The sequence below is a fragment of the Oncorhynchus masou genome, unplaced genomic scaffold, assembly GCF_036934945.1.
Source record: "Oncorhynchus masou masou isolate Uvic2021 unplaced genomic scaffold, UVic_Omas_1.1 unplaced_scaffold_1876, whole genome shotgun sequence".
NCBI classification, from domain to species: domain Eukaryota; kingdom Metazoa; phylum Chordata; class Actinopteri; order Salmoniformes; family Salmonidae; genus Oncorhynchus; species Oncorhynchus masou.
In genome coordinates this window covers 24,719-42,889 of record NW_027008379.1, presented here as the reverse complement: position 1 = coordinate 42,889, position 18,171 = coordinate 24,719, and the positions used below count along the sequence as shown (strand labels likewise).

At 46.2% G+C, this 18,171-nt stretch overlaps 1 protein-coding gene across 1 annotated transcript in view; it reads left to right on the top strand.

The window, feature by feature from the left end:
• The first annotated feature begins 41 nt into the window (after positions 1–41).
• Positions 42–18,171, top strand: part of LOC135532472 (von Willebrand factor A domain-containing protein 7-like) — a 38,121-nt gene continuing 19,991 nt past the window's right edge. Inside the window, exons 1-4 of the mRNA XM_064959974.1 lie at positions 42–111; positions 2,682–2,871; positions 3,085–3,221; positions 4,564–4,708. Coding sequence (XP_064816046.1) covers positions 2,686–2,871; positions 3,085–3,221; positions 4,564–4,708 — 468 coding nt within the window. The 5' untranslated portion in view covers positions 42–111; positions 2,682–2,685. The remainder of the gene's footprint in view (positions 112–2,681; positions 2,872–3,084; positions 3,222–4,563; positions 4,709–18,171) is intronic.

Genomic DNA, 18,171 nt, shown 5'->3' with positions numbered 1-18,171 from the left:
GTGGGTGTGTGAAAGAGGGGCTGTGGTATGTGTGAAAGGGGGTGTGGTCTGTGTGTTTGGGGATGGGTAGAGGTTGAAGGGATTAGAGGAAGTAAAAGCGCGGAAAACAAGGTAAGGATGAATGTTTGTGCATTTTAAGATGGAAAATGAACATGTTTTAATTCTGACAGGTGATGTGTAACGTGCACATGTGTGAAGGAGGGTTTTCAGGTTTCACCTGCCTTTTGAAGGAGAAATAGGGACCATGTGAATAATGTCATTTTAATTGTGTTAGATGATGCTCGTCACGCGTCTTTGCAAATGCCAAAATCAATGTTGTATATGAATGCCAAAGTGCACTGCAGTCATATGGCTTAAGTCCTGTTGCAGTACAGAAACAAAATACTGGGACAGTTTAATGAGATTAAAGGGGCAGTCTGCCATTGTAAAAACAAAATAAACGTATTTAAAGTAATTCTCATGATGATGTATCAATCGCAAGTTTAAATTTAGCTTTAAACTTCAATTTTGTCCCCTTTTCAATGTCCTCATCTTTACATTATGGGAACAGTAATGTGTACACACACTGTTGTTGTACTAAGCATTGAAAATAATCAGAACAAATGTTTATTTGATGCAAGACCAGATAGTATGAGGGTCAGGAGATTTGAAAATCAATACACAGGAAGAAATATGTTCATCAACAGTTTAAGAGTTTAAAAGGATGCATTATGAATTAAACATATTATTTATATATGTGTCATTTAGTAAGAAGCAGAAAATCCCCCCAAAAAAAAACCAAAAACATGCACCACCACGCCCATTATAATGATGCAGAAAAATGTCCTCTCTGCCTCCATCTAGTGGTGGTGATTAGTAGCTTCACTGTATCAACTGAATATACTGTTATCAGTTATCAACTGCTATCCCTGACCCTGTGACCTCTGACCCTGTGACCTGCCCAACACCATCCCTTATAAAATCCCCTTTGAGTCCCACTATGTTACCATGACAATATAACAGATACACCTCACTCAGGGGGCAGAAACCTCTGATACTGTCACTGTCTACCTTGTGAAGTAAAGGAAACCATATTACACCATAAAGTTGGAACCATCCACTCCCTGGTTGAAGAATGATGTTACCATTCAGAGTTAGTTTGGTCGCCATCGTGACAAAAAATATATATACCCATCATAATCGATGTAATCACGTTTCTCTAAAATCAATAGTAATCTCATCAGACTTCCTGTGAAACTAAAACCATAAATATACCTTGCTGTGGATTTACAGTTGAGTAACAGTGTGCAAAGCTGTCATGAAGGCAAAGGGTGGCTTCTTTGAAGAATCTCAAAAATGAAATGATATGTTCAACACTTTTTTGGTTACTACATGATTCCATATGTGTTATTTCATAGTTTTGATGTCTTCACCATTATTCTACAATGTAGAAAACAGTAAATAATAAATAATAAATGAGTAGGTGTTTCCAAACGTTTGACTGGTACTGTATGTACTATATACTGGTACTGTATCTATATACTGGTACTGTGTATACTATATACTGGTACTGTATCTATATACTGGTACTGTATCTATATACATACATATAGTGTATTCAGGAAGTATTCAGACCTCTTGACTTATTCCACATTATGTTACATTACAGCCTTATTCTAAAATGGATTAAATAGTCCCCCTCCCCCCAATCAATCCATACACAATATCCCATAATGGCAAAAACTGTTTCTATTAAAAATAAAATATTTAAATATTACATTTACATAAGTATTCAGACACTTTACTCAGTATTTTGTTGAAGCACCTTTGGCAGTGATTACAGCCTCGAGTCTTCCTGGGCATGACACTACAAGCTTGGCAAACCTGTATTTGCGGAGTTTCTCCCATTCTTCTCTGCAGATCCTTTCAAGCTCTGTCAGGTTGAATGGGGAGCGTCGCTGCACAGCAATTTGCAGGTCTCTCCAGAGACGTTCGATCGGGTTCAAGCCCTTGAGGAACTAAATGTGTTCAATAAATAGCTATTCAGCTGAAGGATATTCACAGAGTATACCAAAACATTAGGGACACTAATACTGCCCTCAGAACAGCCTTAACTAGTCAAGGTGTGTCCTTTGGGTGGTGGACCGTTCTTGATACACAGCGGAAACTGTTGAGCGTGAAGAATCCAGCAGCTTTGCAGTTCTTGAATCAAGCCGGCGCACCAGGCATCTACTACCCTTTTGTTTGTCTTGTCCATTCACCCTCTGAATGACACACATACACAGTCCATGTCTCAGTTGTTTCAAGGCTTCTTCAACCTGTCTCCTCCCCTTCCTCTACACTGATTGAAGTGGGGTAACAGGGCATGTATTATGTGCCAGGACAGGGGCTAAAAACCCATCTCTAATTAGGTGTCAATGTCTTGCTATATTTTAATCATGTTTCGTGAAGATGCTTCTGTATACTAACTTTATTATACGGCATGTTGGGATGTGGCCAAGAGATTTAACAACAGGGGCTGGGTCAGGGATTTCCTTACAGTTGTTGATAAGGAAATCCCACTTCATGATGATGATGATGATGATGATGATGATGGCAGTCTCACTCTCTCTCTCTTTTTCTCTGTCTCTTGCTCTCTCACTCTCACTCATACCCCCCCCCCACCCACCCACCCACCCACCCACCCACCCACCCACCCACAGACTGATGATGTCTCCAGTGCTGGGTGTGTCCTTCTTGGCCCTGGTCCTATCAGGAGGAGCCTGGGCGTTTCCTCCCATTGGGGGCGGAGCCTCCTCCCACGTCAGCATCACAGAAAAAGCCGTGCTACAGAAGGTCACAGAGGTGTGCCGAGCCATTGCAGAGTCAGAGGGACGAGACTTCACCCCCACGGTAAGTGTGTGTGTGTGTGTGGGTGTGTGGGTGTGCGTGTGAGAGAAAGAGAGAGAGAGAGAGAGAGAGAGAGGGAGAGAGGGAAGAGTTGTGTGTCAGAATCAGTGTTAAGATTTTATTTAATTTAAATGTGATTTCCTTTTCTACCCTTCCCTCAATTCTGATTGGCTGATTTCTAACCTCTAACCTTTGACCTATGACCTTTCCCTGTAGGGTAACTCTGCTGAGGAGCTGGTCCAGGCCTGCCTGGGACCCAAAGCAACAGGTGAAGTGTCAGCAGCTAAGTTCAAATCTGCCCTGAATGAGATCTACATACAGAACGGACAGGTGGACAGAGACTTTGTCAACAGGTTGGTGCTCCATTGATAGAGAATGAGGTTCCCTTATTATGTCAACAGGTTGGTGCTCCATTGATAGAGAATGAGGTTCCCTTATTATGTCAACAGGTTGGTGCTCCATTGATAGAGAATGAGGTTCCCTTATTATGTCAACAGGTTGGTGCTCCATTGATAGAGAATGAGGTTCCCTTATTATGTCAACAGGTTGGTGCTCCATTGATAGAGAATGAGGTTCCCTTATTATGTCAACGGGTTGGTGCTCCACTGATAGAGAATGAGGTTCCCTTATTATGTCAACAGGTTGGTCTCCATTGATAGAGGATGAGGTTCCCTTATTATGTCAACAGGTTGGTGCTCCATTGATAGAGAATGAGGTTCCCTTATTATGTCAACAGGTTGGTGCTCCATTGATAGAGAATGAGGTTCCCTTATCATGTCAACAGGTTGGTGCTCCATTGATAGAGAATGAGGTTCCCTTATCATGTCAACAGGTTGGTGCTCCATTGATAGAGAATGAGGTTCCCTTATCATGTCAACAGGTTGGTGCTCCATTGATAGAGAATGAGGTTCCCTTATCATGTCAACAGGTTGGTGCTCCACTGATAGAGAATGAGGTTCCCTTATTATGTCAACAGGTTGATGCTCCAATGATAGAGAATGAGGTTCCCTTATTATGTCAACAGGTTGGTGCTCCATTGATAGAGAATGAGGTTCCCTTATCATGTCAACAGGTTGATGCTCCAATGATAGAGAATGAGGTTCCCTTACCATGTCAACAGGTTGGTGCTCCATTGACAGAGAATGAGGTTCGTTCACGCAGATCACGCAGATGAGCAGGGACCCTGGGTATCTTGCTTTTGGTGTTTTTCAGAGTCAGTAGAAAGGCCTCTTTAGTGTCCTAAGTTTTCATAACTGTGACCTTAATTGCTTACCGTCTGTAAGCTGTTAGTGTCTTAACGACCGTTCCACAGGTGCATGTTCATGAATTGTTTATGGTTTATTGAACAAGCATGGGAAACAGTGTTTTAAACACTTTACAATGAAGATATGTGAAGTTATTTGGATTTTTATGAATTATCTTTGAAAGTCCTGAAAAAGGGATGTTTCTTTTTTTGCTGAGTTTACGTTTTTTTCAATCTTAATTTAACTAGTTTAACTAGTATTCCTAAACTCATTATAACAAACATTTAGGATGTGCATCCCTCCTACACCCTTCTTCTAGTGTATCTAATATATGAACTATTTAAACAACTAATCATTGTCATTATTGTGCCAGTCCAAGTGAACATTTGTATATCACTCCTACAGCCGTTTTCTATATAAAACCAATTGATCATAATCTTTATAATAACAGCCCAGCCCATCACTTCAACTCAGAGGCGTTTGCTCTGGGCCGGCGCCTTATAACTGACGGGGTGGCCAGCATCAAGGCCAACGTACAAAAGGAGAACTTCCTGGCTGCCAGAGAGACACTGGGGAGAGTACTACACACACTACAGGTAAGAGGAGAGACACTGGGGAGAGGACTGTACACACTACAGGTAGCTAGAGAGACACTGGGGAGAGGACTGTACACACTACAGGTAAGAGGAGAGAGACTGGGGAGAGGACTACACACACTACAGGTAAGAGGAGAGACACTGGGGAGAACACTGTACACACTACAGGTAGCTAGAGAGACACTGGGGAGAGGACTGTACACACTACAGGTAAGAGGAGAGAGACTGGGGAGAGGACTACACACACTACAGGTAAGAGGAGAGACACTGGGGAGAGGACTACACACACTACAGGTAAGAGGAGAGACACTGGGGAGAGGACTGTACACACTACAGGTAGCTAGAGAGACACTGGGGAGAGGACTACACACACTACAGGTAGCTAGAGAGACACTGGGGAGAGGACTACACACACTACAGGCTGCCAGAGAGACACTGGGGAGAGGACTGTACACACTACAGGTAAGAGGAGAGACACTGGGGAGAGGACTGTACACACTACAGGTAAGAGGAGAGACACTGGGGAGAGGACTGTACACACTACAGGTAAGAGGAGAGACACTGGGGAGAGGACTGACACTACAGGTAAGAGGAGAGACACTGGGGAGAGGACTACACACTACAGGTAAGAGGAGAGACACTGGGGAGAGGACTGTACACACTACAGGTAGCTAGAGAGACACTGGGGAGAGGACTACACACACTACAGGTAGCTAGAGAGACACTGGGGAGAGGACTACACACACTACAGGCTGCCAGAGAGACACTGGGGAGAGGACTGTACACACTACAGGTAAGAGGAGAGACACTGGGGAGAGGACTACACACACTACAGGTAAGAGGAGAGACACTGGGGAGAGGACTGTACACACTACAGGTAAGAGGAGAGACACTGGGGAGAGGACTACACACACTACAGGTAAGAGGAGAGACACTGGGGAGAGGACTGTACACACTACAGGTAAGAGGAGAGACACTGGGGAGAACACTGTACACACTACAGGTAAGAGGAGAGACACTGGGGAGAGGACTACACACACTAAGAGGAGAGACACTGGGGAGAGGACTGTACACACTACAGGTAAGAGGAGAGACACTGGGGAGAGGACTACACACACTACAGGTAAGAGGAGAGAGAGGGGGAGAGGACTACACTGGGTAAGAGGAGAGACACTGGGGAGAGGACTACACACACTACAGGTAGAGGAGAGACACTGGGGAGAGGACTACACACACTACAGGTAAGAGGAGAGACACTGGGGAGAGGACTACACACTACAGGTAAGAGGAGAGACACTGGGGAGAGGACTACACACACTACGGGTAAGAGGAGAGAGAATGGGGAGAGGACTGTACACACTACAGGTAGCTAGAGAGACACTGGGGAGAGGACTGTACACACGACAGGTAGCTAGAGAGACACTGGGGAGAGGACTATACACAGTTAAGGTAGCTAGAGAGACACTGGGGAGAGGACTACACACAGTTAAGGTAGCTAGAAAGACACTGGGGAAGGACTATACACAGTTAAGGTAGCTAGAAAGACACTGGGGAGAGGACTATACACAGTTAAGGTAGCTAGAGAGACACTGGGGAGAGGACTGTACAAACAGGTAGCTAGAGAGACACTGGGGAGAGGACTATACACAGTTATGGTAGCTAGAGAGACACTGGGGAGAGGACTAAACACAGTTAAGGTAGCTAGAGAGACACTGGGGAGAGGACTGTACACACTACAGGTAGCTAGAGAGACACTGGGGAGAGGACTGTACACACTACAGGTAGCTAGAGAGACACTGGGGAGAGGACTGTACACAGTACAGGTAGCTAGAGAGACACTGGGGAGAGGACTGTAAACACTACAGGTAGCTAGAGAGACACTGGGGTGATGACTGTACACACTACAGGTAGCAAGAGAGACACTGGGGAGAGGACTGTACACAGTACAGGTAGTTAGAGAGACACTGGGGATAGGACTGTACACACTACAGATAGCTAGAGAGACACTGGGGAGAGGACTGTACACACTACAGGTAGCTAGAGAGACACTGGGGAGAGGACTATACACAGTTAAGGTAGCTAGAGAGACACTGGGGAGAGGACTACACACAGTTAAGGTAGCTAGAAAGACACTGGGGAGAGGACTATACACAGTTAAGGTAGCTAGAAAGACACTGGGGAGAGGACTATACACAGTTAAGGTAGCTAGAGAGACACTGGGGAGAGGACTGTACACACTACAGGTAGCTAGAGAGACACTGGGGAGAGGACTATACACAGTTAAGGTAGCTAGAGAGACACTGGGGAGAGGACTATACACAGTTAAGGTAGCTAGAGAGACACTGGGGAGAGGACTACACACACTACAGGTAGCTAGAGAGACACTGGGGAGAGGACTACACACACTACAGGCTGCCAGAGAGACACTGGGGAGAGGACTGTACACACTACAGGTAAGAGGAGAGACACTGGGGAGAGGACTACACACACTACAGGTAAGAGGAGAGACACTGGGGAGAGGACTGTACACACTACAGGTAAGAGGAGAGACACTGGGGAGAGGACTACACACACTACAGGTAAGAGGAGAGACACTGGGGAGAGGACTGTACACACTACAGGTAAGAGGAGAGACACTGGGGAGAGGACTACACACACTACAGGTAAGAGGAGAGACACTGGGGAGAGGACTACACACACTACAGGTAAGAGGAGAGACACTGGGGAGAGGACTGTACACACTACAGGTAAGAGGAGAGACACTGGGGAGAGGACTGTACACACTACAGGTAAGAGGAGAGACACTGGGGAGAGGACTACACACACTACAGGTAAGAGGAGAGACACTGGGGAGAGGACTGTACACACTACAGGTAAGAGGAGAGACACTGGGGAGAGGACTACACACACTACAGGTAAGAGGAGAGAGAGGGGGAGAGGACTACACACACTACAGGTAAGAGGAGAGACACTGGGGAGAGGACTACACACACTACAGGTAAGAGGAGAGACACTGGGGAGAGGACTACACACACTACAGGTAAGAGGAGAGACACTGGGGAGAGGACTACACACACTACAGGTAAGAGGAGAGACACTGGGGAGAGGACTACACACACTACGGGTAAGAGGAGAGAGAATGGGGAGAGGACTGTACACACTACAGGTAGCTAGAGAGACACTGGGGAGAGGACTGTACACACTACAGGTAGCTAGAGAGACACTGGGGAGAGGACTATACACAGTTAAGGTAGCTAGAGAGACACTGGGGAGAGGACTATACACAGTACAGGTAGCTAGAGAGACGCTGGGGAGAGGACTGTACACAGTACAGGTAGCTAGAGAGACACTGGGGAGAGGACTGTAAACACTACAGGTAGCTAGAGAGACACTGGGGTGATGACTGTACACACTACAGGTAGCAAGAGAGACACTGGGGAGAGGACTGTACACAGTACAGGTAGTTAGAGAGACACTGGGGATAGGACTGTTACAGATAGCTAGAGAGACACTGGGGAGAGGACTGTACACACTACAGGTAGCTAGAGAGACACTGGGGAGAGGACTATACACAGTTAAGGTAGCTAGAGAGACACTGGGGAGAGGACTACACACAGTTAAGGTAGCTAGAAAGACACTGGGGAGAGGACTATACACAGTTAAGGTAGCTAGAAAGACACTGGGGAGAGGACTATACACAGTTAAGGTAGCTAGAGAGACACTGGGGAGAGGACTGTACACACTACAGGTAGCTAGAGAGACACTGGGGAGAGGACTATACACAGTTAAGGTAGCTAGAGAGACACTGGGGAGAGGACTATACACAGTTAAGGTAGCTAGAGAGACACTGGGGAGAGGACTACACACACTACAGGTAGCTAGAGAGACACTGGGAGAGGACTACACACACTACAGGCTGCCAGAGAGACACTGGGGAGAGGACTGTACACACTACAGGTAAGAGGAGAGACACTGGGGAGAGGACTACACACACTACAGGTAAGAGGAGAGACACTGGGGAGAGGACTGTACACACTACAGGTAAGAGGAGAGACACTGGGGAGAGGACTACACACACTACAGGTAAGAGGAGAGACACTGGGGAGAGGACTGTTACAGGTAAGAGGAGAGACACTGGGGAGAGGACTACACACACTACAGGTAAGAGGAGAGACACTGGGGAGAGGACTACACACACTACAGGTAAGAGGAGAGACACTGGGGAGAGGACTGTACACACTACAGGTAAGAGGAGAGACACTGGGGAGAGGACTGTACACACTACAGGTAAGAGGAGAGACACTGGGGAGAGGACTACACACACTACAGGTAAGAGGAGAGACACTGGGGAGAGGACTGTACACACTACAGGTAAGAGGAGAGACACTGGGGAGAGGACTACACACACTACAGGTAAGAGGAGAGAGAGGGGGAGAGGACTACACACACTACAGGTAAGAGGAGAGACACTGGGGAGAGGACTACACACACTACAGGTAAGAGGAGAGACACTGGGGAGAGGACTACACACACTACAGGTAAGAGGAGAGACACTGGGGAGAGGACTACACACACTACAGGTAAGAGGAGAGACACTGGGGAGAGGACTACACACACTACAGGTAAGAGGAGAGACACTGGGGAGAGGACTGTACACACTACAGGTAAGAGGAGAGACACTGGGGAGAGGACTGTACACACTACAGGTAAGAGGAGAGACACTGGGGAGAGGACTACACACACTACAGGTAAGAGGAGAGACACTGGGGAGAGGACTGTACACACTACAGGTAAGAGGAGAGACACTGGGGAGAGGACTACACACACTACAGGTAAGAGGAGAGAGAGGGGGAGAGGACTACACACACTAGGTAAGAGGAGAGACACTGGGGAGAGGACTACACACACTACAGGTAAGAGGAGAGACACTGGGGAGAGGACTACACACACTACAGGTAAGAGGAGAGACACTGGGGAGAGGACTACACACACTACAGGTAAGAGGAGAGACACTGGGGAGAGGACTACACACACTACGGGTAAGAGGAGAGAGAATGGGGAGAGGACTGTACACACTACAGGTAGCTAGAGAGACACTGGGGAGAGGACTGTACACACTACAGGTAGCTAGAGAGACACTGGGGAGAGGACTATACACAGTTAAGGTAGCTAGAGAGACACTGGGGAGAGGACTACACACAGTTAAGGTAGCTAGAAAGACACTGGGGAGAGGACTATACACAGTTAAGGTAGCTAGAAAGACACTGGGGAGAGGACTATACACAGTTAAGGTAGCTAGAGAGACACTGGGGAGAGGACTGTACACACTACAGGTAGCTAGAGAGACACTGGGGAGAGGACTATACACAGTTAAGGTAGCTAGAGAGACACTGGGGAGAGGACTATACACAGTTAAGGTAGCTAGAGAGACACTGGGGAGAGGACTGTACACACTACAGGTAGCTAGAGAGACGCTGGGGAGAGGACTGTACACAGTACAGGTAGCTAGAGAGACGCTGGGGAGAGGACTGTACACAGTACAGGTAGCTAGAGAGACACTGGGGAGAGGACTGTAAACACTACAGGTAGCTAGAGAGACACTGGGGTGATGACTGTACACACTACAGGTAGCAAGAGAGACACTGGGGAGAGGACTGTACACAGTACAGGTAGTTAGAGAGACACTGGGGATAGGACTGTACACACTACAGATAGATAGAGAGACACTGGGGAGAGGACTGTACACTCTACAGGTAGCTAGAGAGACACTGGGGAGAGGACTATACACAGTTAAGGTAGCTAGAGAGACACTGGGGAGAGGACTACACACAGTTAAGGTAGCTAGAAAGACACTGGGGAGAGGACTATACACAGTTAAGTTAGCTAGAAAGACACTGGGGAGAGGACTATACACAGTTAAGGTAGCTAGAGAGACACTGGGGAGAGGACTGTACACACTACAGGTAGCTAGAGAGACACTGGGGAGAGGACTATACACAGTTAAGGTAGCTAGAGAGACACTGGGGAGAGGACTATACACAGTTAAGGTAGCTAGAGAGACACTGGGGAGAGGACTGTACACACTACAGGTAGCTAGAGAGACGCTGGGGAGAGGACTGTACACAGTACAGGTAGCTAGAGAGATGCTGGGGAGAGGACTGTACACAGTACAGGTAGCTAGAGAGACACTGGGGAGAGGACTGTAAACACTACAGGTAGCTAGAGAGACACTGGGGTGATGACTGTACACACTACAGGTAGCAAGAGAGACACTGGGGAGAGGACTGTACACAGTACAGGTAGTTAGAGAGACACTGGGGATAGGACTGTACACACTACAGATAGCTAAAGAGACACTGGGGAGAGGACTGTACACACTACAGGTAGCTAGAGAGACACTGGGGAGAGGACTGTACACAGTACAGGTAGCTAGAGAGACACTGGGGAGAGGACTGTACACACTACAGGTAGCTAGAGAGACACTGGGGAGAGGACTCTACACAGTACGGGTAGCTAGAGAGACACTGGGGAGAGGACTATACACACTACAGGTAGCTAGAGAGACACTGGGGAGAGGACTCTACACAGTACGGGTAGCTAGAGAGACACTGGGGAGAGGACTATACACACTACAGGTAGCTAGAGAGACACTGGGGAGAGGACTATACACACTACAGGTAGCTAGAGAGACAATGGGGAGAGGACTGTACACACTACAGGTAGCTAGAGAGACACTGGGGAGAGGACTGTACACACTACAGGTAGCTAGAGAGACACTGGGGAGAGGACTGTACACACTACAGGTAGCTAGAGAGACACTGGGGAGAGGACTGTACACAGTACAGGTAGCTAGAGAGACACTGGGGAGAGGACTGTACACAGTACAGGTAGCTAGAGAGACACTGGGGAGAGGACTATACACAGTGCGGGTAGCTAGAGAGACACTGGGGAGAGGACTGTACACACTACAGGTAAGAGGAGAGAGGGGGGGAGGGGGGGTGTTAAGGGCTATGAAATATTCTATGATTGACAGGCGGGTGGGGGGCGGGCGGGTTGAATAAAGAGACAACTATACAATAAAAATGCCATAAATGTGTCATTCTTATGAAATGTATATCTGCAGGATACATTGTATACAGTCCTTTTAGCATGATATATTATGTTTCATATGGTATTTATGAATTTGTGGATGTCCTTCATCCATTTGGTATGATGTGTTACAAATTACAATTCATATGATATGTTACGAATTTCTATTTGTTATTGCTAACTTTAGCTAGTGGGCTAATGTTAGCTAAGCTAGAGGTTAGGGTTAGGGGTTAGGGTTAAGGTTAGCATTAAGGTTAGGAGTTATGTCAAAGGGTTAAGGTAAGGGTCATGGATAAGGGAAGGGTTAGCTAAAAGGGTTAAGGTTAGGAGTTATGTCAAAGGGTTAAGGTAAGGGTCATGGATAAGGGAAGGGTTAGCTAAAAGGGTTAAGGTTAGGAGTTATGTCAAAGGGTTAAGGTAAGGGTCATGGATAAGGGAAGGGTTAGCTAAAAGGGTTAAGGTTGGGAGTTATGTCAAAGGGTTAAGGTAAGGGTCATGGATAAGGGAAGGGTTAGCTAAAAGGGTTAAGGTTAGGAGTTAAGGTAAGGGTCATGGATAAGGGAAGGGTTAGCTAAAAGGGTTAAGGTTAGGAGTTATGTCAAAGGGTTAAGGTAATCATGGATAAGGGAAGGGTTAGCTAAAAGGGTTAAGGTTAGGAGTTATGTCAAAGGGTTAAGGTAAGGGTCATGGATAAGGGAAGGGTTAGCTAAAAGGGTTAAGGTTGGGAGTTATGTCAAAGGGTTAAGGTAAGGGTCATGGATAAGGGAAGGGTTAGCTAAAAGGGTTAAGGTTAGGAGTTAAGGTAAGGGTCATGGATAAGGGAAGGGTTAGCTAAAAGGGTTAAGGTTAGGAGTTATGTCAAAGGGTTAAGGTAAGGGTCATGGATAAGGGAAGGGTTAGCTAAAAGGGTTAAGGTTAGGAGTTATGTCAAAGGGTTAAGGTAAGGGTCATGGATAAGGGAAGGGTTAGCTAAAAGGGTTAAGGTTAGGAGTTATGTCAAAGGGTTAAGGTAAGGGTCATGGATAAGGGAAGGGTTAGCTAAAAGGGTTAAGGTTAGGAGTTATGTCAAAGGGTTAAGGTAAGGGTCATGGATAAGGGAAGGGTTAGCTAAAAGGGTTAAGGTTAGGAGTTATGTCAAAGGGTTAAGGTAAGGGTCATGGATAAGGGAAGGGTTAGCTAAAAGGGTTAAGGTTAGGGTTATTAGGTTAGCTAACATGCTAAGTAGTTGCAAAGTAGCTACAAAGTTGTACGTAGTTCCAAAGTTTTTACAAAAATGCTAAAGTTGTCCGTGATGAGATTCGAAAGCACAACCTTTGGGTGGCTAGATGTTTGTGTTATATGCCCGGCCAACCACTCTCTGTTCATTGTTGCCTTAAGTAAACTTCTGTCTCTGGTAACCATACCAAATGTAATATATGTTCATTGTGTTCATTTCAGTGTCCAGGATAAACGGTAAAATTTACATTTTGTACAGGAGCAATTTGGGTTAAGGGCATTGCTCAAGGGCACATTATTATGTAAGTGGACATTATAAAGCCTCATATTTTTCAGAATAAAAAATGGCCAGTTTGGGTAGCAGTTGTATTCAGGTTTTTACTTTTTTTGAGTAAAAGCAAACAATAAGCTATGTGTGTCTGGCTCGCAAATTCCTTTCGTTTTTTCCAATACGGCCCATTTCATGATTGACTTTGACACGCCTGATGTAGAGCCATGACCACAGGTAAGGAGAGAGAGAGAGAGAGAGAGAGAGAGAGAGAGGGAGAGGGAGAGATAGAGACAGAGAGAGACAGAGAGAGAGAGAGACAGAGAGAGGGAGAGAGAGAGAGAGAGGGAGAGAGAGAGAGAGAGAGTAGGATGGAAAGAAAGTCGGGGGAGTCCAACACTTTCAAGAATCAAGGGAGATAAGATCAGGAGTTGCAGACCAGCCACCAACTCGCTGAGATAAATCAGACACTTCTTTAGACCTGCATCTGATGGCGCCTCACAGACTGGAGGACAGCCAGCAACACTGCCACCCCCCCCCCCCATCACCACCACCACCACCCACCTCCACCACTTTCCCAGAAGGAACTGAATGCAGATACAATGAGCTATGCCCAAGCCACACATAGTCAAAGAGGCCCCTCTACAGTACCCTCTTCAAATCCCCCTACAACCTCCCTCCCATGCGACCAGACCAGGCCTGCCTCTGACAAGGTCAACCAGTCCGGGCCCATCACAGCAAAGCTCTATCAGACCAGGCCCACCTCAACTCAGCCCAGCTCTACACAGCACCGACAACTACCCTAAGGTCTGCACTGGTAGTGCACCACATGATGCAGTCCTCAACATGTATCATTCCTGCCCCCTACGGCAGCTCCAACCCTGCAACAGGAGCCACACCCAGGCCTCCTGTGCACATCCAGAATGGAGCATTGGTAGAGACTCCGGTCCCCTGCAGCCAATCAGAGTTAAAGATAAATCTAACCCTTGGTTTTCTTCTGCACTATCTGAGCTCATTTAGATGAGAAATCTGGGCCAAAGCAAGGAAAACTGACTGTGTAGTTCTCTGGCAATCTTTCAGACAACTGAGAGAGAGACGTATCCATGGTTTAAGCTCTATCTCTGACTCTGCTGGTGATCGTACATTTTTGGGGGAAAACAGTAAATGTACTGAAGCGTAAAATTCCTCTTCCTTCCTGCCTAAGCAAGTTCTATCTGACTCTGGCATCATAATGGAGAACACTGGGACACGTGGAGCTTTTTGATCATCATTTTATCTCGGCTGGCTTTTTATTTTGAGAGAAACTGGGGTTTAATTTACACTGGTCAATCAATCGACTGCCTTTCCCTCTTCCAGCCTCTAGCTGACTTGACTGTTAACCCGTCAACTTCTAGTGAATATTTTGTGGTCATTGCGACAGTTCACTGTGATGTGCTGGGATGCCTTGCTTAAGATTCATGTCAAATAATCCACTGGGGCTGATATGCATTTTGGCTGCAGCTCTCTGCCCCCTGATTGGTTAACCAATATTTTTAATCTGATGGACTCCCGAGTGGTGCAGCACTAAGGCACTGCATCTCAGTGCTACAGGTGTACCTATCCCTGGTTTGATTCCAGGTTGTATCACAATCCGGCCATGATTGGTAGTCCCATAGGGCGGCTCACCGTTGGAGCAGCGTCGTCCGGGTTTGGCCGGGGTAGGCTGTCATTCTAAATAAGAATTTGTTCTTAACTGACTTGCCTGGTTAAATAAAGGTTAAAAATGAAAGATTATATATGATACTATCCCCCAAGGTTTGGAAAGTGATGACCCTTGTGACCTAAATATTGAATAGCCCTATCTCTAAATGTCCTTGACTAGCTAAAAATATTAGAATTCTTGATTCATTCTCAAGCTAAGATCTTTCTTAGCTTTGAAATGTACATCGGTCAGATTGTAGACTAGGTCGTAGCACTATCTCTGCTGCATCCATGGTTCTAAATATACATCGGTCAGGTTGTAGACCAGGTCGTAGCACTATCTCTGCTGTATCCATGGGTCTAAATGTACATCGGTCAGGTTGTAGACCAGGTCGTAGCACTCTCTCTGCTGCTTCCATGGTTCTAAATGTACATCGGTCAGGTTGTAGACCAGGTCGAAGCACTATCTCTGCTGCATCCATGGTTCTAAATATACATCGGTCAGGTTGTAGACCAGGTCGTAGCACTATCTCTGCTGCTTCCATGGTTCTAAATATACATCGGTCAGGTTGTAGACTAGGTCATAGCACTATCTCTGCTGCATCCATGGTTCTAAATATACATCGGTCAGGTTGTAGACCAGGTCGAAGCACTATCTCTGCTGCATCCATGGTTCTAAATATACATCGGTCAGGTTGTAGACCAGGTCGTAGCACTATCTCTGCTGCATCCATGGTTCTAAATGTACATCAATCAGGTTGTAGACCAGGTCGTAGCACTATCTCTGCTGCATCCATGGTTCTAAATGTACATCAATCAGGTTGTAGACCAGGTCGTAGCACTATCTCTGCTGCATCCATGGTTCTAAATATACATCGGTCAGGTTGTAGACTAGGTCGTAGCACTATCTCTGCTGCATCCATGGTTCTAAATGTACATCGGTCAGGTTGTAGACTAGGTCGTAGCACCATCTCTGCTGCATCCATGGTTCTAAATATACATCAGTCAGATTGTAGACTAGGTCGTAGCACTATCTCTGCTGCATCCATGGTTCTAAATATACATCGGTCAGGTTGTAGACTAGGTCGTAGCACTATCTCTGCTGCATCCATGGTTCTAAATATACATCGGTCAGGTTGTAGACTAGGTCGTAGCACTATCTCTGCTGCATCCATGGTTCTAAATATACATCAGTCAGATTGTAGACTAGGTCGTAGCACTATCTCTGCTGCATCCATGGTTCTAAATATACATCAGTCAGATTGTAGACCAGGTCGTAGCACTATCTCTGCTGCTTCCATGGTTCTAAATGTACATCGGTCAGGTTGTAGACTAGGTCGTAGCACTATCTCTGCTGCATCCATGGTTCTAAATGTACATTAATCAGGTTGTAGACCAGGTCGTAGCACTATCTCTGCTGCATCCATGGTTCTAAATGTACATCAATCAGGTTGTAGACCAGGTCGTAGCACTATCTCTGCTGCATCCATGGTTCTAAATGTACATCAATCAGGTTGTAGACCAGGTCGTAGCACTATCTCTGCTGCATCCATGGTTCTAAATGTACATCAATCAGGTTGTAGACCAGGTCGTAGCACTATCTCTGCTGCTTCCATGGTTCTAAATGTACATCGGTCAGGTTGTAGACTAGGTTGTAGCACTATCTCTGCTGCATCCATGGTTCTAAATATACATCAGTCAGGTTGTAGACTAGGTCGTAGCACTCTCTCTGCTGCATCCATGGGTCTAAATGTACATCGGTCAGGTTGTAGACTAGGTCGTAGCACTATCTCTGCTGCATCCATGGTTCTAAATATACATCGGTCAGATTGTAGACTAGGTCGTAGCACTATCTCTGCTGCATCCATGGTTCTAAATATACATCGGTCAGATTGTAGACTAGGTCGTAACACTATCTCTGCTGCTTCCATGGTTCTAAATGTACATCAGTCAGGTTGTAGACTAGGTCGTAGCACTCTCTCTGCTGCATCCATGGGTCTAAATGTACATCGGTCAGGTTGTAGACTAGGTCGTAGCACTATCTCTGCTGCTTCCATGGTTCTAAATGTACATCGGTCAGGTTGTAGACTAGGTCGTAGCACTATCTCTGCTGCATCCATGGTTCTAAATGTACATCAATCAGGTTGTAGACCAGGTCGTAGCACTATCTCTGCTGCTTCCATGGTTCTAAATGTACATCGGTCAGGTTGTAGACTAGGTCGTAGCACTATCTCTGCTGCATCCATGGTTCTAAATGTACATCAATCAGGTTGTAGACCAGGTCGTAGCACTATCTCTGCTGCATCCATGGTTCTAAATGTACATCAATCAGGTTGTAGAGCAGGTCGTAGCACTATCTCTGCTGCTTCCATGGTTCTAAATATACATCAGTCAGGTTGTAGACTAGGTCGTAGCACTATCTCTGCTGCATCCATGGGTCTAAATGTACATCGGTCAGGTTGTAGACTAGGTCGTAGCACTATCTCTGCTGCATCCATGGTTCTAAATATACATCGGTCAGATTGTAGACTAGGTCGTAGCACTATCTCTGCTGCATCCATGGTTCTAAATATACATCGGTCAGATTGTAGACTAGGTCGTAGCACTATCTCTGCTGCTTCCATGGTTCTAAATGTACATCGGTCAGGTTGTAGACTAGGTCGTAGCACTATCTCTGCTGCATCCATGGTTCTAAATATACATCAGTCAGGTTGTAGACTAGGTCGTAGCACTCTCTCTGCTGCATCCATGGGTCTAAATGTACATCGGTCAGGTTGTAGACTAGGTCGTAGCACTATCTCTGCTGCTTCCATGGTTCTAAATGTACATCGGTCAGGTTGTAGACTAGGTCGTAGCACTATCTCTGCTGCATCCATGGTTCTAAATGTACATCAATCAGGTTGTAGACCAGGTCGTAGCACTATCTCTGCTGCTTCCATGGTTCTAAATGTACATCGGTCAGGTTGTAGACTAGGTCGTAGCACTATCTCTGCTGCATCCATGGTTCTAAATGTACATCAATCAGGTTGTAGACCAGGTCGTAGCACTATCTCTGCTGCATCCATGGTTCTAAATGTACATCAATCAGGTTGTAGAGCAGGTCGTAGCACTATCTCTGCTGCTTCCATGGTTCTAAATGTACATCGGTCAGGTTGTAGACTAGGTTGTAGCACTATCTCTGCTGCATCCATGGTTCTAAATATACATCGGT